Source organism: Eleutherodactylus coqui, chromosome 8, assembly GCF_035609145.1.
Source record: "Eleutherodactylus coqui strain aEleCoq1 chromosome 8, aEleCoq1.hap1, whole genome shotgun sequence".
In the NCBI taxonomy this organism is placed as follows: domain Eukaryota; kingdom Metazoa; phylum Chordata; class Amphibia; order Anura; family Eleutherodactylidae; genus Eleutherodactylus; species Eleutherodactylus coqui.
In genome coordinates this window covers 114,106,294-114,128,019 of record NC_089844.1, presented here as the reverse complement: position 1 = coordinate 114,128,019, position 21,726 = coordinate 114,106,294, and the positions used below count along the sequence as shown (strand labels likewise).

General features: G+C 40.9%; 1 protein-coding gene across 1 annotated transcript in view; it reads right to left on the bottom strand.

The window, feature by feature from the left end:
* XYLT1 (xylosyltransferase 1) overlaps positions 1 to 21,726 on the bottom strand; it is a 278,816-nt gene that overhangs the window by 77,628 nt on the left and 179,462 nt on the right. Inside the window, exon 4 of the mRNA XM_066576241.1 lies at positions 21,130 to 21,332. Coding sequence (XP_066432338.1) covers positions 21,130 to 21,332 — 203 coding nt within the window. The remainder of the gene's footprint in view (positions 1 to 21,129; positions 21,333 to 21,726) is intronic.

The following is a 21,726-nucleotide window of genomic DNA, read 5'->3' as shown; positions in this document are numbered from 1 at the left end:
GGATTTCAAAGAGCTTGATTAAAGACCTTCAAAACCAAATGCTGACCTTCATATGGGGAAACAAAAGACCGAGAGTGGCCAAATCTATCATGTACAGCCCTACGAGAAGAGGAGGAAAATTTAACTTAGGTGTGATTACTTTCAGTGAAAAGTTATCTTAAAGGCTATGGACAGCTTTGGGGGCAAATTTTGTTTTTTAACTTAAATGCATGTATTTTGGTCTGACAATCAGTATGCAATAGAGTTAGATAACCATAACAATTTGTTGTATTACACAAGTATTCTCCACTAGAACCATCACAAAGACACCATATCTCACAGGTCAATATGTTGTGGAAGAAAAGATCAGAGGGGTGCTTGCTAGAGAACCTCAGAAGGTATTACGCTCACTTTTGTTGTGTTCGTCAAGGAACAAAGCTTGTGAGAGCTTTGAGTAAAGTAGAGTTCTGCTGCTGCCCTAGTGATGCCAATGCTACCAATTGGATCTGTTATAGAGCTAATTGAAGAGAAGTAAATGCTAGTGATTAGAGATGAGCGAGTGTACTCACTAAGGCAAACTACTCCAGCGAGTAGTGCTTTATGCGAGTACCTGCCCGCTCATCTCTAAAGATTCGGGTGCGGGGGGGGGGGGGAGCGGTGAGTTGCGGGAGTGAGCAGGGAGGAGCGGTGGGGAGAGAGAGTGAGAGATCCCTCCCCCATGTTCCTCCCCGCTCTCCCCGCTGGCACCCAAATCTTTTGAGACGAGCGGGCAGGTACTCGAATAAGGCACTACTCGCTTGAATAGTTTGCTTTAGTGAGTACGCTCGCTCATCTCTACTAGTGATGTAAAGATGGCAGATATGGTAAGTATAACACTGCATTTAGTTGAACAGGACACAGCCAACACGGTCAATGTGTTTTGTGCCCACTCACTTTGCCAGGTAACTATTAAGTACACAAAACAAAGCACACTTAAGTAGCAAGAAGACCATTCCACCAAGTGGTTAGGTGTCCGCATTACCATAAACACACAGAATAGGAAGAATCATCGTAATGCTGCACTGTTCCTATTTTCTGTGTAGGTATGTATTATCATTCCAGTGATCATTTTTCTTTTATTAATTAATTTTGCTTAAAATTTTTATTTATCTTTAGCACTTTTTTAAAACTATTGTAAAACAGAATTTATTTACTCTTAGACATTTTTACCCACACTAATTTAACTATGACTTATAATGGTTTTATTAATCTATTTATGTTTTTAATGGTTCTCTTATGTTAACAATCACAGAATGTATTTCTTTGGAAATATCCAACAAATAGTACAATCAGAATAGAGCTAGGGTTGGCTCGCAACTTATGGCCAGGTGACGGTCAAATGGTGATTCCTAATAGCTTGGTGTCTTATTGCTATTTAAGTGGGCTTATTTTGTGTATTTTATAGCGACCAGACAAAGCTCCCAGTCTGGGCATGAAACGCACCAACCATGGTTGGCTGTGTCCTGTCAAAAGGAATGCCATTTTATACTTACCACATCTGACATCTCTACATGGGTGAGCATTAGAGATGAGCGAGCATACTCGCTAAGGCAAACTACTCGAGCGAGTAGTGCCTTATGCAAGTACCTGCCCGCTCGTCTAAAAAGATTCGGGTGCAGGCGGGGGGCGGGGAGCGGCAGGGGAGAGCGGGGAGGAACAGGGGGGAGATCTCTCTCTCATTCTCTCCCCCCCGCTTCCCCTGCTCACTCCCGCAACTCACTGCTCTCCCCCGCCGGCACCCGAATCTTTTGACACGAACGGGCAGGTACTCGCATAAGGCACTACTCACTTGAATAGTTTGCCTTAGCGAGTACGCTCGCTCTCCTCTAGTCGCATCTTCCAGCATTTACGCCACTTCTATTAGCACTATACGGGTCAATATGGACTGCTAATGCTGTTCAAGACATTGGCTCATATATAGATTCTTATATACAGTAGTACAATCAGAAATATATTTACACAGTTTTTAACAGTTTTAGGAGGAAACTCTCTAGACACTGGCAAAAACTATGCTATGGGGTTAACCGAGAAAGCAGGACCATACACATATTTATAGAAAATGCCTGGCCATCATTTGAAATCAGTTTTTGTAACCTTCATTCGCTATCAGTGCTGAGCACCTCCATCAGCAGCTTTCTCAAGAAACAGTGACACAGATAAATGCCAAGGTTTGCTTTGTGAGATAAAAAATACACTACACAGGAGTCACTGGTGTCAGCAAGTTCAGCTCATCATACCAAAAACTATTTTGTAGAATAGTCTATTCTACTTAATGCACACAGAACCGAAAATACGAAAACCAGGTGAGGAACCTCAATTTTATCCACTGACTCACCGCTGTGTTAAGACTCTTGTAAAAGTACTTTTATATTGGAAGATATTTTTAGAATATGTTGAAACTAATTTTCTCGCTAGACATATACTGCATACTAGGTAATTCACCGACTATTAGAGGGTCTTTCCAGTTTGGGCAACTCAAGTTCAAATTGAAGAAGCTGAAATCGGTGGGCTTTATTGGTAGAACCTCCTGCAAACTGTTTGTGGTAACAGCTCTGTAACCAAATTATAATCAGTCACATCAGTTTCTGTCTCGAATATGGACTCGAAAATTAATATTTCCATATCACATTTGGGCCATTTACTTATAAAGCTAGGTAATGTATGAATATGTTGTGAAACGTGTAAGGGAACCGGACATCCTGAAGAAAACCCATACAAGAATAAGGAGAGCATATACATTTTATGCAAATCTTGCCCTAATAAGATTGTAACCTGGAACCCAATTACTAGAATGCTAATCAAAGAGCCACCATGTTGCTAATGGCTACTGCAATGTATCAGTTAGGCCTCAGTCAGACGAGCGTGTATTTGTGTTGCGCACATATGCGCACAAAACCCCACGTCTATTAGAACCATTGTTTTCCTATGGTGTGTTCACATGGGTGTGTTTTACAGGCGTGCAAATTCGCACACCTGCAAAAGATAGGACATGTATGCACCGCATACGTCCGTACTGCGTGTAAATATTCCCCGTGGGGAGTTCCCTCATCACTGAACACTGTGACAGTGGGGACGAAAGAATCCCCTGCCACAGCTGTCACAGCCGTGACAGCTGTGGCAAAGAACGCAATGTTCTCCTATTGCTTTCAATGGAGCTGCCACTGCTGCTGATTTATTACAAATCTAAAATGAATTTTATGTACCATGTTTTCAAATAAAAGTTAAAGTGACACTTCTTTATATTGTGGTAATTGCACCCCAGCAGCTCCGATCCCTCAGGTCATTTTGGATGTAGAAAAAACTCTTGTTATGTGGATCCAGTCCTAACCAGATACATCCAAAAGGCCTAGAAGAGTACATATTAGAGAAAGGCAATGGCATCTACATTTAGGCCTCATTCACACGAGCGTTGTTTTGCAGGCGCGTACGTGCGTGCAAAACAGCGCTGCACGGATGTGCAAAAAAAGTGCGTGAACAAAGCTGCGTGCCCATTGCTTTCAATGGGGCTGCCAGGGCCCCATTGAAAGCAATGGGATTCCGGCACCCCCTTTAGTGATTTTTGGGGAAGGGCTTTAAATGTAAGCCCTTCCCTGAAAATCCTCCCTAGCTTGTGAAAAAAAATATGTTGTCAACATTGTCAGCGTTGCTAGAGGGATCGGCGCTACTGGGGTGCAATCGCCACAATATAAAGAAGGGGTCACTTCAACTTTTTTTTGGAGATATGGTACATAAAATTCATTTTAGATTTGTAATAAACCAGTGAATGCTACCAATCATCTTTGTATATGTTCACAGACTCTTACAAGATTTAGGCTCAAAGGGCACTGACATGTACATGTGATGTCAATTTCCTATGACCTGCAATCTTGCAAGAATCTGTGAATGTACTTACAGATGATTGGTAACTTTCTTCTGCTTGTCGGTGGACTTACCAAAGCGTTTAGTATAAACACTAGTATGACCTATCCTCACGATAAATCATAAATAGCAGTTTGGCAGGCGTGAGACATCTTGCACCTCCGCCAATTAGCTTAAGTGCAGAAGACTCAAAATACCATCCACTGTGTACCAGTAATGGCAAGGTATGGTGTTGCATCTCTCTCCCATCGTAGGGAATGAAGCAGATCAGAACTTCCATATAGGTCCACTACACAGTGGATGGTGCGTTGAGCCTTCTGGTCGGCTGCAGCCCCTCCTTCACTCCACACTATGACTTCAATGTCAAACAGGTAGCTGTCATGCAGAAACCTAATAATTCCTTTACTATGTCACCTAATTCTAAAAGATGTGCAGTCCGTTGCCATGACAGTTCATGAGCGTTTAAATGCAAGTCAGGATATGCCGGTCTACAGCATTTGCTGTATGATTAGCAATTAATATAAATTACAATGCTAAGATAACTCCTAAATTCAATTATTCCAGTAATATCAAACAGGTTATCATATATCAAAGGATGTGAAGATTAGCCCTTTTATGTGTGGTTTCACACAGCTTATCTACAGATTAGCATGCCAATGGAGGGCTGCATTAAGTATGAAAGGGTTTCAAAAATGCAAAGATTGTTTTTATGGAATTTGAATAATTTCTCCATTATTTTAACCTATTAATTTCAAAAAAGATCTAGCGCTCAGTCATTCATTGAATTCAATTAATAGCTGAGCGCTGCCTGTGACTGGCTGAGTGCTAAGCCAATCAGACCAGCGCTTTCAGGAGGCGGGGGCTTTATCATCCCCACCTGCTCAAAGAGCTTCAGAACAGTGTCAGGGACCAAGCGATAAGAAGCACTGGAGCCCTGGCAGTGGTGGACAGGTGATGGATATATATATATATTTTTGTTTTTGTTACACCAGCTAGGGATGATTTCCAGGGAAGGGTTTATATTTCAAGCCCTTCCCTGAAAATCACTGAGGGAAGTTGCCTGCATCCCATTGCTTTCAATGGGGCTGGCGGCTGTAGCACCAGCCCCATTGAAAGCAATGGGCACAGAGCTTCGGTCACGTGAATTTTGCACGTCTGTGCAGTGCATTTTTTTTTGCAGCACAGATGCGCACAAATATACGCTCGTCTGACTGAGCCCTAACACAGTTTATATTTGTTGTGCTCATAAATTAGCTGATAAGAATGTGCAGGAAAGAAAAGTTAAAGACTGAAAGACAAGCTGTCAGTCCAGCCTCACTAACAGATTTTCAATGAGAATACTGCAGTTTCTATGTACAGTGACATGTAAAAGCTGCAGAAGACAAATGCTGCAAAACCTTTTAATTAAACCTTACAAAAATTACTGTCAGCCCAAAATACATGCATTAAAGTAAAAAAAGTGTTCCTCAAAGGTGTCTATTATCACTACATGGGGATGTTTCCCCCTTTAACCAGTGCGTCGTATGGATGCCCAGTTATAATGGAAAAGTGTAAAATAAATAAAGGGACAGTATGGATGTCTCCCAAAGGTCTTATTAAAAATAGGCCTATATATTATGAAATAAAAATGCAGCAAAAATTATTTAGGTAACTGGCCTTTCAACCACCAGATGGGGTTAAACCAGAAAATGACTGTAAGAATTGCCTGTATGTTATCCTATTCTGCAAGTTTTACAGGAAAACATAAAATGCTTCCATCATTGTCCCATTGATTCCAATAGAATTGTTGTGCTGGTAAAAGCCATCTCTCGGTATCAACTATTCGTTAGTCCATCAATTTTCCACTTTTTGGCAGACAGAATCGCATTGCCTGCTAAGCCATTATACCAGATAAGGAACAAGGTTGATATTTAACAAGACCCATTACAGGATTGGGAGATATTTCAGAATTCTAATATAGGTAGGCAATTGTAATTCTAATATAGGTAGGCAAGTGAAAAGTGGCTGTTATACAATAATTTTCTCTGTGATGTTTTTTGTTTTTTATAATTTTTGGTAGCATTTTACTTAAATATTCTAAAGTTTTAGCACCTTTTTGTTCTGTTAATTGGCCAATCAGCTTCACTTACCCTGTTATTGCCCAGCTTGGTACTTAATGATGCAGTGATTTTTTTTTTTGCTTATTTAAGCATTTTGAAAGCCATAACTTTTTTATTTGTTTGTCAAAGTACCAATGGGAGGGCTCATTTTTTGCAGGACGATTTATATTTTTAATAGTACCACTTTGGAGTACAATGTATGGTTAAATTTAAAATTAGAGGGAATGGTATGAACAAGAGACAACAATTTTGGTAAAATGTTTTACAATATTAACACGTGGGATAAGTTATGTTCATATTTTATCATATGGGTCATTATAACAACAGCGATACAAATTATGTCTTTTTTTTTAATATTTCTTTTCCCAAGACTAAAGCAATTTTTATTGGGAAGATGGCTTTTTTTTGTGCTTTTTAAAAATATTTTTCTAAAACCTTTTTTGCATCTTCTTTTTTTTTTTTTACCTTTTATAGGTTTTGCTAGGGAATTAAAACTTCCAGTTTCCTGATAGGTGATATAATGCACTACAATACTTATGCATTGCAGTGTATTATACTTGTCAGTGTAACACTAACAGGCAGTCTATTGGGCTTTGCATCCATACATGACAGACCCGGGAATCATTGTTGAAGCCATAGGTTGACATAGCAACCTATCGGCACCTTGCAATCCAGGGACTGACAAAGTGTCAGAGGAAGCACCTCTCTCTTTGATACTGTAGTCAACATATAAAGAGTTAAACAGTTGGCATCAATGTTATCTTTGATTCCAAACATTAGAGTGGGGTGTCACCTAAAATATACAGCCAGAACCGATCTGTGATGTACTATTACTGCTGCTCGGATAAGGTTTTTTCATGCTCACCTGCTTCCTGGTTCCTGTCTGCATGCTAGCTGAAAATCTGACTATTTTCAGTGTCCCGTGCATGCTCTCCTTTACAAGTCTATGGGAGAGTGCGCACATGGGAACCAGAAAGTGGGTGAGTATGAAAAATACTGTCCTCTGCCCTAACAGCACCAAAATTTAGTTTATGGCGCCCTAGCCAGGTAACGGGTTCTCTTTAACGTCTCTCCAAGCTCCATTTATGTCCCACAATTCCTTCATTCATTTGTCTAATCTTTGTGCCTTCGGAGTTTACAAATCGCAATCCTTTGCATATTATTTGATTATAGATAATATTACTATTAATCCATCGACTTTCAAGCTTAATACCAGCAGGGGATAAGATTTGACAAGTTTATATACTAAGTGCTTTGTTGAGAGAAATAGATTCCCTTGGCAACCGAGCCGTATAATTTAAAGACATTGTGCTTGTCTTGAAATCTTAAGAAACCTGCAAGGGATTCCCATTCCAAATTCACCCATTTGGGGGTTAATAGTGAACCTTTGCTTACACATTAAAGAACCAGAATTCCACAATACGTACTTTCATCTGACCTTTGTACTAACCCGCTGCCTGTATGACAGTGGGATGACACAGGACTGCAGGATCAAACTACCGGATCTGCTTGTAGTCCGTAACAATGGAGATCTGTGTGTCATCTTTATCAATCAGGAATTTTTCAAAAATCTTTTATTAGATATTTTTGCAACAATGAAATGCTTGCAAAAGTGGGCATAGCCTTTAACTATTGCATTGCTAATATGTTGCCTGTTTCAGATAGTCTATGCCATGTACTGTATATAAATTAAAGTGATAAATGTACATACTTAAATCTTTTAAAGAAAAATGAAAAAAAAAAAGGCCGGGCATCAGTCAACTTTAAAGATAACTATAGACCTGGGAAAGATGTCAGATGTAACGTTTTTGTCATTTTGACGGTCATTTTATAGCGCCTCTTTTATCCCTATAAACTACATTATGGGACTCAAACTTGAGGTAGCAGGAAGCTTCTTATTATACATACTGGTTCCCCCGTTTCAGCACTGTGCCCCCGAAAAATCAGAGCGCACACAGAGCAAGACTCTTCACAAGGTTGTGTGCATGGTTCCCCCAGAGGCATAACTTGAAGCTCCTGGGCCCTGATGCAAACCTGTAACAGGCCCCCACATATAATGCTTTATTCATAGTACTGGGCTCCCTATATGGAGAAGAGAGGCCTTATGGGCCCCTTAAGGCTCCTGGGCCCGGGTGCAACTGCATCCCCTATAGTTATGCCACTGGTTTCCCCATTTCACCACTGTGCCCCCAAGAAATCAGTGAACACAGAGAGTGCAACTCTTTACAAGGTTGTGTGCATGCACTCTTCCATAGGGATGAATGGGAGAGCATGTACATAGGGCCTTGTAAAGAGTCACGCTATGTGTGTGTGCTGATTTCTCGGGGGACACAGTGCTGAAAAAGGGGAACCAGTAAGTATAATAAGTAGCTTCATGAGCTTCCCCATTCCTTCACCTTTGAGTCCTATAATATAGTTTATGGGGATAAAAAGTGATGACAGAATCTCTTCAACTCTTACATGTATGGCCAGCGAAAAGGGGATGTGTCATCAGAAAATAACCAATTATTCAAATCAAACTTTTATGTTAGACATATTTTTTTAAATTTTTGATGATTTTCTTAAATTCTTCCATGTCACTATATATGTAAAAAAAGAACTAATATCCTGCAGTTTTCATTCTGGCCACTAAGCCTAATAATAGCCACTCGCTATTCTGTACTGCAGACACATGAACCATAGGAAGCAGTACGTTGGAGATGACGTTCAATAAGAGAATATTGTGGTCATGCTCTGTGACCTGTATAGAGGTCATTGTACAGGAAGGGCAAGGCGGTGTGCTGTGACCATCAACTAATGTGAATGGTGGGTTTAGTGTTATTTATTTATTACCTTTCATTGTAATCCTGCCTGTGATGATAATGAAATGACTGCTGAGAAGTGATTTCTACAGAACAAGAAGTCACATTCTATTATTAGGCTTAGCGGTCAGCGTGAAAACTGCAAGATTTCAAATGTTTGGGGGAATTTTTAAAATGCACATAGAATCACTGAAAAAATAAAAATTAACACAAAGAAACATTTAAAAATATATCATATTCCGATGATACATTCCCTTTAAAAAAGTTGTAGAGGATTAGAAAAACATTGCTGCATTGTTTCAAAAACCATGCCACATCTATCCGTAGCTTGTTAACAGAGGTGATCGGCAATACTAGACTCGACCCTCGGACAGCTGTGGAGCTGTTTCTAGAAGAAAGCAGCCATGTTTTTCTAATCCTGAACAATCCATTGAACAGGCCTGAATAGATCATTCCTATACAAAAAGCAGCAACAAAAAGCCCCTTGGCCCTCTTCTGTGAATGTGCTGATTAATGCACTAGAGCTACACTGTAGCTGAAGATCTCTAACCCAACGCCAAATGCTGAGACTTAACGGAACAGTTGAAACACACACACATTTATGTTACATGGTATAAAAATAGTGGTTGACCTACTTTCATTTGTTATATGCTCCATTTCAGGCAGCAGATCCAAAGAGAAGAGCAAGGTTTCACTAGACAATGGAATTGTTCACCCATGTAAATCTACCTTTTGTTACCCGTTAGTGTGTTTTCATCTTTCATTAATTAGCGACAGACGTTAACACGGGAGGAGAATTACAGTATCACAGATTTAAGCGTGGAAATCATCTCATGAAGAACATCTGGGATAGATTATATGTGTATTCGCTCAGGCGGGCTGAATGTATGTCAATGCAATGGTAATCACCAGCGCTGCCTGTGACACTTGTACAAGATTATCAACAGTTTTTATGGCAGCGACCTCGTGGAGTTGGTATTGTGTATGTTACCGCTTGAATAGATGGGATGCTTATCGAGTGTGTCTGTATGTTCAGTGGTCAACATAACCTTTAAAGGGGTTTCCCACTTTTAATTTTTTGCAATAGATGGCCATCGCAAGAAAGAACAAAAGAGGCGATACTTGCATCTCTTCAGCTGAGCACCTTTGGCTCCTGCTACGTATATCCGGTAGAAGTCAGGTGACCACTGCAGTCAATCAGAGGCCGCAGCAGTCACCTGCTTAGTGCCATGATGCCAGGAGTCGAAGACATTGATGCTGAAGCCTCTCATTGGCTGTGGAGGTCATCTGATTTCCGCTTGACGTACATACCAAGAGCCGGCGGAACCGTTGAGTTGTATGGCAACGTGAGAATGGTGAAGCTCCAACCACTGGAGATTAGCCGCAGTAGCTCTGAAGATGTGTACAGTCTTAACCCTTTCCAATCCACTGTCTGACATCTAAAGACATTCTGATTGAAGGCTGTACAGCTCCTACGTCAGAAGACGTCCAGCAGGGTATTCTTACTGTAGATTACTGGACGCTCTGTTGTCGGGGGCCTCTCCAGCATGTCACATACCGCAGTACTGGCTTTATCCAGCAGATGGCGCCATTGTATAATGGCAGAAAGAGAGAGCCTCCTAGGAAACCCTGAATCCAAAATTGGATTGCAAAGGGTTAAAGGGGTTTTCCAGGCAAAATACTACGGATGCCCTAACCTCAGGATGAGTCATCAATAGTTGATCGGCTGGGGTCCGTCGCTTGGAATCCCCGATGATCAGCTGAGCGGACGCCTGCTGTCTTTGCCGCAAATACTTTGTAGTGACCGGCGCTTGTAATTTCAGGTGCAGCTGTCATTGAAATCAATTAGTTGATAGAGAGCAAATACTGTAACACGGGTATAGTCTCCTACTTGACAAAAATATACACCATGGGCAGTACAAATGCAAACTATTTCTTTTAGGTGTTAAAATGAATTTCGACGCTGAAGAGTACAGCCAAGGAGAAAACTGCAATAAAATATGGGAAGGCCACCTTTCAAATAATACCATTATGGAAATAGGAAAAATGCGTATTTCAGAATTATATGAGCAATGTTCTGTGCTTCTCTGACGTAAAACGCATTATATTAAATTATATACATGGGCTATAATGCCTTAATCTATATATATATATATATCACAATGCATACACGTCTAGAAAAATCTATTGTGCTTCTAAGCATAGCTTCATAACCTTATGATGTCACCGGCAGAGAAGAGTCAGTCTACTGGGATAGCTCGGAGGATCTGAAGTGCTCTAGGCAATACCTTAAGTCAGTTACTGCAGTGAAGAGTGTCAAGCTGTGTCACAGCTTTCTATACATTACACATATTAGCTAAAAGCACAGATTGCTCGGTACACAATGCTATTTCTGCTGCCTGTGGTGTAAGCTTTAGTCACAGCAGCACATGCCTTCAGCAAGGTAAATTCAACATGGCGGAAAATATCAAACTAGTTTCCTTCAGTATCAATACATTCTATAAAACTTAGTTTAGGCAGTTTGTTCAAAGGCTCAAAGAGTCAATTGTTCTCAAAGTGTTTGTGGCTTCATCCCTCTTGTTGCCATGTATGAATTCAGCCACTGAATTCTTCCAAGGGCTACATCGAAAGTTAGATTTTATAACTCCAATTCAGTCAATTAAAGTCTAACAGCTTAGGGTGGGTTTACATGCTAGGATTTGACGTGCACTCTAATTAACTCAAACCGCAAGTAGCAATAGTCACTGTGTGTAAAAAGATTGCTTCCAGCTGTCAAAAACTGATAGCCCTTTAATTGAAATCTGACAAACAGAAAATATATTATTCCCAAGCCATTATATAGTCTCCATGTATAGATGGGAGTCGATAGGACACTACTGTTTAATGCCTAGGTACGACACTCTATACTATGGGTGGGTGGTCAATATTTTTCCCCAGGGTAACTTCTGATGGATGGAAAGGAGATAACTCTTTATATATGGGTACAGTGAAAAGGTTGGTCAGCTGTGAAATGATCTGATTGGTGATAGCAATGCTGTGGGTGGTACCAGTTGTAGGATCTCCTATTAATCAATTAGCCAATCATGTTTGACAGGACAGGGGTTATTCAGACTAAATAATCCCTTTAAAGGGAGTGTGTTATTAGAAAATTATCTATTATTTAAATCAAGTTTTCGTATTAAACATTTTTATTTTACATTTTTGGTGGATTTTGTTTTATTTCCCCTGTTTATATATATTATAAAATGCTAAAATCTTGCAGTTTTTACACTGGCCACTAAGCATAGTCATAGTCTAACACTTTTTTTTCTTTACAGCAGTCTTATGGACCACAGAAAAAATAAACAGGAGTTGACATATTGACTTCTATGGAAATAGTTGTGTGCATGCTCTGTGATGTGTTTCAGGACTCAAACCCAGGAGCTCCTGTACTCCAGGTGGTGGCTCTACCTGTTGAGCTATCCAGCCCTTTATATGCATGACTTGCCCTTGTTTCCTGCTTCTGATTCAATTTCTTGTTTGGCTCCACCCTGTTCTGCCAAATTCGATGTCCTAGCCCCCCCCCACTTCCTCTTTGTGCAATTATTGTGCTCCAAGCCTATAGTCAAGCTCCACCACCTGCCTGCTCCTTTGAACTGCATCTACATCTATCTATCTATCTTATATCTATCTATCTATCTGATATCTATCTATCTCCTATCTATCTCATATCTATCTATCTATCTATCGCATATCTATCTATCTCATATCTATTTATCTATCTGCCCCATATCTATCTCTCTACTCTATTTATCTATGGTATCTGTCTTATATCTATCTATCTATCTATCTATCTCATATCTATCTCCCTACTCTATTTATCTATCTATCTCATATCTATCTATCTATCTATCTATCTATCTCATATCTATCTATCTATCTATCTATCTATTTCATATCTATCTATATATCTATCTCTCTACTCTATTTATCTATCTATATCATATCTATCTATCTCATATCTATCTATCTATTTCATATCTATCTATATATCTATCTTTCTACTCTATTTATCTATCTATATCATATTTATCTATCTCATATTTATCTATCTATCCATCTATCTATCTCATATTTATCAATCTATCCATCTATCTATCTCATATCTATCTATCTCATATCTATCTATCTATCTATCTATCTATCTATCTATCTATCTATCTATCTATCTATCTATCTCATATCTATCTATCTATCTAGGCTCAGAAAAGTTATTCCGTGGAGTTAAGAATAATAGTTACAATACAAAGGTGTCCGCTTGGCGCTCCTCTACGTTATTAGATATTTGAGGACGCACCATGATTTCACAGGACTTTAGTGTGGAATTTGTTAAATCAAGATTTTGCCACTTAGTGAAACCATTATTGTGGAACCTCAGCAGCTGATTGATGAAACCATGTACATTTTATGACATGGATGGATGTGAGGCATGAATCTTGTAGTACATGGTGGGCCATAGAAAATGAGCCTAGCATCACACTCTTTGGTCTAAAAGAAAATCTTTGTTGCCCATAGCAACCAATCACATTACAGCTTTCAATTTACCTCAGCAGTAGAGATGAGCGAGCGTACTCGGATAAGCACTACTCGCTCGAGTAATGTGCTTTATCCGAGTATCGCTGTGCTCGTCCCTGAAGATTCGGGTGCCGCTGCGGCGACAGGTGAGTCGCAGCGGGGAGCACGGGAGAGCGGGCAGGAGAGAGGGAGAGAAAGATCTCCCCTCCGTTCCTCCCCGCTCTCCCCTGCAGCTCCCCGCTCCGTGCCGGCACCTGAATCTTCAGGGACAAGCACAGCGATACTCGGATAAAGCAAATTACTCGAGCGAGTAGTGCTTTTCCGAGTACGCTTGCTCATCTCTACTCAGCAGTATAAGAAATGACTGTGATTGGTTGCCATGGGCAACAAAGACAGAGTTTCTTTTAAACAACTTTCATACCGGTATGGCGCTGGGCTAATTCTCCGTGGCCCACCCTGTAGATGCTATGGTGATGATGAGTGACTGTGATGCATAGAGTGTAGTTACATAATGCATCCACATGAAGGCGGAGAAATTTTGATAAGAAACCGCACCACGTCATGCTAAGATGTGTATATATATTAGATTCTATTGAAATTCAAACAGGAGGAGAAGCTAACTTTTTCCTATCTTGGAGATGCCACCATTACAGACCCTACAGATCCCATGATTTCTTGTTACTAAACTTGTTTAAAGAATAAATATGGTGTGATCCTAGGATTATCAGTGAAGGTGAAATTTATGGTCTGTGCGGACACATTCTTATTGGACAAATAAACGTATGGTAACTGACAGAATGTTGTTTCACACTCTACAAACATCCTGTAGATCATCCATACGATTTTAGATGGTCATCTAATTTATAGAGGCCTCCAGAGTGTCCTCCGATGGCAGATCTCGAGGAAGATAAGGATCGGGCAAGTTTGTTCTCATAGAGATAAACTCCTACCAGAGGTGTCTGGCAGTGGCTTTCTACCTTTTCTACTTTCATAACTCATGCTCAAGCAGTGCACCCCTTGTGTACATATGTTTGGCGAAATAGCGTTCAGCAACCAGCATTCTAATGTCTATGGCCAGCCTTAGAAGAGATAGACTGCATTCAGCCACTGCATATGAAGACCTGAGAACACAGTAAAGTTTTAATTTTTGGGTTTGAGGGTTTGTCATAAAAGACTATACTTTAAAGGGCATCTGCTAGTGATTAACACATGAAGGCACTCCCTATTTTGCTGCCTTTCCCTTAAACTTATGTGGAGAAGGAATTATTTCAGTTGGGACATAAATCATGGTTCTTGTAGTCTAAGCTTTCCCTGCTACTTAAAATGATCAGTTTGCTCTGACCAAAAGACGACAATAATTAGAAACTTAAAATTAAGTAAGTAAAACTAAAATCTTAACCTCAGTCTTGTAAGTACTGTAAAATGGTAAAACCCTCAATTTTCCCAAACTCTAAGCCCAGCCAGCAAATAGGGTCTGACACACAAAAAATCCCAAGGATTAATGATTATGAGTAATGAAGGGTTGGTTAGGGTGGTCACTTCTACATCAAAGAGAACATTGTCATCACATTATTTTCATACATGAAGATTTTAACTGTATAATAAAAAGCCATACAACTTTTTTATATAGTTTGTGTTTGTATTCTTCACAATTTACAATGTGTCTGCTTGTTGTCAGTGAATGGGGCTATTCGTGTTTACAGTTAGTCCGGAAAGCCTTCAGACGCTTTCACTTTTTTTTTTTACATTTTCTTATGTTGTAGGCCTTGTGCAAATAAAAAAAGATCAAGCTTTTTCCCCACATCATTCTTCATTCAATATCCCATAATGACGAAGTGAGAACAGAATGTTAGAAATGTTTGTATTTGTTTCCTTATGAAAAGCTAAACTTCTGCATTGACATAAGTTTTCACATACTTTAGTATGACACTTGAAATTTAGCTCTGGGGACTTCCAATTTCTCTTGATCATCTTTGAGATCTTTCTATGCCTTAATTGGAGTCACCTGTGGTAAATTCGTGGCCAAAATTCTAAATGACACACCCCTGTCTATACAAGGTGTCAGAACTCACAATGCATAGCAGAGCCAAAACCAAGTCATAAGGAGAAAAGGAGTGCCTGTAGAGCTCAGACACAGGGTTGCGTGGAGACAATGATCTGGAGTAGGCTACAAAACTTTCTGCTGTACTAAAGGTTCCCAAGTGCAAAGTGGCCTCTATAATTCTTAAATGGAAAACATTTAGAAAACCAGGACTCTTCCTAGAGCTGGACGATCCACCAAACTAAGTATCAGGGGAGAAGGGACTTGGTAAACGAGGTGACCAAGAACCCAATGGTCACTCCGGCTGAGCTCCAAAGATCTTGTTTGCAGATGAGAGAAACTTCCAGAAGGTCAACAATCACTGCAAGATCTGGGCTTTAAGGCAAAATAGCCAGAAAGAAGCCTTTTCTCAGTGAAAGACACATGAAAGCATGTCTGGAGTTTGCCAAAAAGCAGCCAAAGGACTCTCAGACTGTGAGAAACAAAATTCTCTGGTCTGATGAAACCAAGATTGAACTTTTTGGCCTAAATTCTAAGCGTTATGTCCATTGTAAACCAGGCGCTGCTCATCACTTGCCCAATACAATCCCTACAGTGATGCATGGTGGGGGCACCATCATGCTGTGGGGGTGTTTTTCAGTGGCTGGGAAAGGGAGGCTGGTCAGGTTTGATGGAAAGCTGAATGGAGCAAGTACAATAAGAGATATTCTTAATGAAAACCTGATCTACAGCAAATGGACCTCAAACTGGGCGGAAGTTCACCTTCCAACAAGACAATGACCCTAAGCCCACAGCCAAGACAACACAGGAGTGGCTTAAGGACAACTGTGTGAATGTCCTTGAGTGGCCCAGCCAGAGCCCTAATCGAACATCTCTGGAAAGACCTGAAAATGGCTGTCTACAGAGGATCCACATCCAATCTAACAGAGCTTGAGAGGATCTACAGAGAAGAATGGCAGAAATTATGGGGTACTGAGGGCAGAATGATGAGAAAAATTTTTTTTTTTACATTTCCACAAAGCCACAACATAATAAAATGTAAAGAAAGTGAAAGAGCCTGAAGACTTTCCGGACCAGATCTAATACTTCTCACAGCTCAAGGTTTGCTACAATACATCCAGCCTAGGCAAATCTCTGTGACAAACACATAAGACTAAGTTCCCACCAGCTCTCAGTTGTTCAGTTCTGTCCCGAAATCTGAACAGAAAAACCGGCAGTGCCAGACCCAAACAACATGCAACAGACCTCATTTATCATAATGGGGTCCGTCCAGCTTCTAGCAAGTGGTCAGAAATTTCCCTGGATGAAATAGCACAGCATGCTGCGCTATTTCATCCGAGATTGCATGGCGCATCTGTGCCCAAAGCTGCGAACAGAGGCTCCGGCACAGATGTGAATACAGTCTTAGCAGTTACCTCTTGTGTTCTAAGACTTTTCTCTAATGTATCTGTCTATCTAAAATGAAGCAGTTTTTGGGTTCATGCAGTTAGCTCACTGCGGATTGCCAAGTCTGGGCAGAACTGTAGCCTCCGGATGTAAACAGCAATGTTTTCATTTACTGACAATGAGCTGAAATCTTGAAAATGGTACAAAATTAGAGCATGAATTTAATACAGCACAGCATAGCTTTCCATTATGAGTGAGTAAGCTTTATTTACATAAGACTCGACAACCTCTTTAATGGTGAATTATAACATAATCCGAGTGATTCATGCATATACTCCTCTCATAAAGTATGAATTATTAACACAACAGAGGAAAATATCAAATAATTTATCACAGATGATCGCAAAATATTAACACACATTATATTACAGGGAGGAGTCCAACAGGGACAGCATGAGGGCTTGAATAAATGATCCTCAGAATAGTCTATCAATGTGCTGCAGTACCTGGATAAACAATGCAGGGCACCTTTGTTCTGTTGCTCTTTGGAGGGTAGCAACCTCAACTTGACATTTGACGTGTTGCATAGAATGCCATGATGCACTAAACTTTAAATGGACTTTTAATACAACACAGTCCATTGAAAATGTCAAGTTAAAGTTTGCGGCATCCTGGCACCGTATGTAAGGACTTGTTCACATCAGCACTGCACACTCTTACAAGGACAAGGACATTTACTGTGGTGCTGTGTCCGGCACAGACCAGACACTAATGCTGCTTGATGAATCGCATGAACCCCGCCGGATAGTTTTTGTTGTTGTTAAGAAAAAAAGTTTGTGAAAATAATAATAACAAAAAAATAATGACTTGATTCAAAACAGAATGCATTGGGGTACAAGTGCCTCCAATCAACTTCTCAGCTTACAAACCAGTGGATAACTTTAACATATCTCCTCCAATCTAGCCTCATGTCCTTATTAGTCCGTGTAATGGCCCTTTTACATTTTGAATGAGCGCTAATTAGAGTTGAGCGAACATACTCTGCCGAGCTTGATGCTTGTTCGAGCATTAGTGTACTCAATGGTGCTCGTTACTCGAACGAGCATCAAGCCGTGTTCAACCCCGCCCCAGTTTTTGGCTCCTGTTTTGGCCCTTCCCCACCGCGACGCAGCGCGTGTCATTGGCAAATTTTTTGGCTGGCTGGCGAGAGAGAGACGAACGTAGGAAAAAAAAAAGCTTGGCACCCGGCGTTCCACATACAAAAATGCTTGAGTCTCCCATTGTAGTCAATGGGGTTCGTTGCTCGAGTAGAGCTCTCGAATGTTACGAAAAGCTCGACTCGAATAACGCGGACTTGAGCATTTGGGTGCTCGCTCATCTCTAGCGCTAATCAACAAGATCGATGCCAGCTGCATTGGAGATGAACAACGTGAATATAATCGTTCACCTCCAATGCAGTATCATGATTGTGGGCAGTACATCTCCTCTTCACACCGGGAGATATGCTGCAGACAACGAGGATTTTTCTCTGCAGAATAAATGACCTAATCAGCTGATATGTACAAGTGTTTTGCTTGTTCATCAGCTGATTAGGTGCATATTAACACGGCCCAATGACCAGGCAAACAAACATTTGGACAAACTTTGTTGCCTGTTAATCGGAGCAGGTCTTTAACTGCTCTCTAATTATCAATTTCCTACTGGATAAAGAAGTGTACATTTTGTACTACTCAACTATTAAAGCTACACCCCTACCCCCCACCCCGATGTTTCATGCATTTTTCATTTGACCATTGCAGTGAATCACCGGCATGTGACCACTGCAGAAGCTTCTGGAACCGGAGTGGCAGTGCTGGATCTGGGGGCTATTTATTGGGTGAGTGGTATTTATTTTTAACTTTTGCCGATTCCGTGCATATATATTTATTTTTTCTTAAAGGGGTTTTCCAGGGAAATACTATTGATGACCTATCATCAAGATAGGTCATTAATAGTTGAGCGGCCGGGGTCCGTCACTCGAGACTCCGACCAATAAGCTGAAGCGGAAGCCTCCACACCAACCTCCGTGTAGTGGCCAGCGCTTGTAACTGCAGGCACGGCTCTCATTGAAATCAATGGTAACCATGCCAGCAGTTACAAGCACCGGCCACTACATTGGAGATCGGTGCGGAACCTTATGCTCCAAATACACAGAGGCCGGAGTGGAAGCCTCTGCGCCAACTTCCGTATAGTGGCCGGCGCATGTAACTGCAGGAAGGGCTCCCATGGATTTCAATGGGAGCCGTGCCTGCAGTTACAAGCGCCGGCTATAACACGGAGGTCGGTGCAGAGGCTTCTGCTCAGACCTCTCTGTTATTGCGACTCTGGCAGCTTGTGCCCACTCAGCTGGTCGTTCAGGGTCCTGAACGATGAACCCAGGCCGATCGACTATTGATGACCTATTTGTCATCTATAACATTTCCCTGGAAAACCCCTTTGGTTCACCAAATCTTGGTAAACCCTTTTAAGCTGAAAGTCCTCAGTCCTTAGCTATCACCTATTATAATGTCTCCAAAAATCAGTAGGGCTCATAAACTGGAGTAGAATAATTTACAATACCGGTTAGATGTTAGAGCTTCTATAAACAATCCCAATATTTATAATATACTGGGCAGTCCCAACAATCAAAATGGGAATGAATCCCAGCAGAATGAGCTAGGGAAATATTCCCATATAGTAAATGAAGCTAGAAGACACTTTTTAGCAGACAAGTATCTAATATGAATTAATGCAGCTTGGTGTAAATTTTTGATTTTGACATATTTCGTTTTTTTTGTATTATAACAGGATGTTTTTTGTCCCTTTTCATACTTTTTCTATGTGATAGTCTGAAGCCGAACAGATGGAGAAAAACAACACGTCAACCACAATTGTTCACTTCCTTGACTGTCCACATATCTCGCCTTTCCTGTATAGACATCCTTATTTAGAAACCAGGTGACTTTGCATACAGTTATTTTGGTTGAGAAAATGACAAAGAAATGAACGTCTAGAAGCATCTCGCCAATGTGCCGCCGCCCAGGGCGACCAATCGGGATCATTGTTCAATGTAACACAAGGCAGATTTTCTTCCTTTTAATAAATGTATTTCCTATTGAAGGGCTATTCCCATCTGAATCATTTATATGTTACAGGCAGCATGGGCCACTTCTGACCCGTTTGTCAATACCAAGTGTTTGCTTGCTGCACTGGCTTGAATGTAGAGGCGGCTGGACTTTTGCTTGGTTCTCTGCAATCAAGTTAGTTGGTGATGCAGAAAAACACAAGCTTTCATCTCCTTCTGTAACTCCCAGATACCCAGCAGTGTGGAAACATGACCACCTCTCCAATGTGGCAGATGAAGCTAGTTGTTAGGGTTCACTGCTTGGATCTGTTGTACTACATAGGTTTTCAGCAGCATAGCTTCTCAGGTGGTGTTGATTGAGCTGGCTGGGTGTGGATTGCTCCAGCCAGAAAATCCCCAAAGTCTGTTGCTCATATATACCAGCTCCTTTGGTAGAAGCTGCTGGCCTTTACTCTGTTTGTTCAGTGTGTTCAGTGTGGGCAGTGTCATGCTCCTGCATGTCTGTGCGTGTGGCTGGACATTAGATGTCTGTGCAGCGTTCAGGATGTTCAGTGTGAACAGTGTCATGCTCTTGCATGTCTGAGGCTTTTGGTACGTGTAGTGTGAACTGTGTCTTGCTTTGGGTCCTTTATCATCTAGAATGAGGTAGGTCCCTAGGTTCCAGCATGGGTTTGTTCTTATAGGGAGGATCGCCTTGCTTGCAGGCAGGTTTCCTAGGGTTAGCTGTCTTGTTAGTGTAAGGACCCGAGAGACAACGAAGACCCTTGTAGTTGGGCTTATGGGCTTAAGTATCTTGGCCAAAATACAAACTAATACCTCATGCATTCTAGAATTATTCCATCTGGCTATGTGTGCAGGTATTCAGGTGAGTGTTTCAAGAGTTTGTCAGTCAGTGTGTTATGTCTGTCCGTGAGTTATGTCCACTGTTTCTGAGTTCGCCTGCCAGCATCACCAAACAGGAGTCAAGAGATCCATGTAGTCCCCATAAGTTTCGGTTTCCGAGGGGACCCCTACTTAACAGACATTTATCGCATACTCAAAATATATTGTTTCATGAAAACTGTAATTCTACTGAGAACTATCATTGCAACTACCATAAAGACCTTGCTTCACTATCAGCCAATGTAGGAAGGGTGCCTCCTGTATAGTAATGTATCAAGAAATCCACTATTGGTGTGAAATTTACTTGTACCGCGGCATGCTTAGAGACACATGGGACCACATGGAATATGCATATAAAATGTTATGTTGCATAAAGGAAGACTGTACCTGACTGGATAATCAGCAGCACTGAGATTGATGAAAAAGTCCCATGACCAGTCTGGCATCTCCAGAAGATCCCTCATGCTTTGCAGGTATGTGGATAACAGACTAGCCCCTCCCCAGATGGTTGCCATTCTCCATGTTGTGACACGGACATTAGGGTACTGGCTGGAAAACTGCATTACTTGTCTGTATAGATAATTGGATCTCTGTGCAGAAAGAGAGGGAGAAAAATAACTTCTATTTAGTCATTTAGCTGGAATTATATACACTAGTTGACATTTATACGAATTATCATGAACACGGACACTTGAAGTTAAAGGAACGGCTATAGCAAGGGGTGATCAAATAATATACAGAATTGTTCTACTGCTACATTTTCCCTTAAACGAGTTGTGCCAAATTAGAAAGTTATTCCCTATCAACATGGTGGAGTATAACTTTATGATCAGTAGAGATCTGACTGCTGGGATCACGACCGATCCTGATAATGGGGGTCCGGTTGGTCCTCATGTGAAAGTTACAAAAGTGCACCACTTCTCCATTCACTTCAATGACAGCATCAAAGATTGCTGAAGCGCTTGAATTTGCTTTACTCAAGGA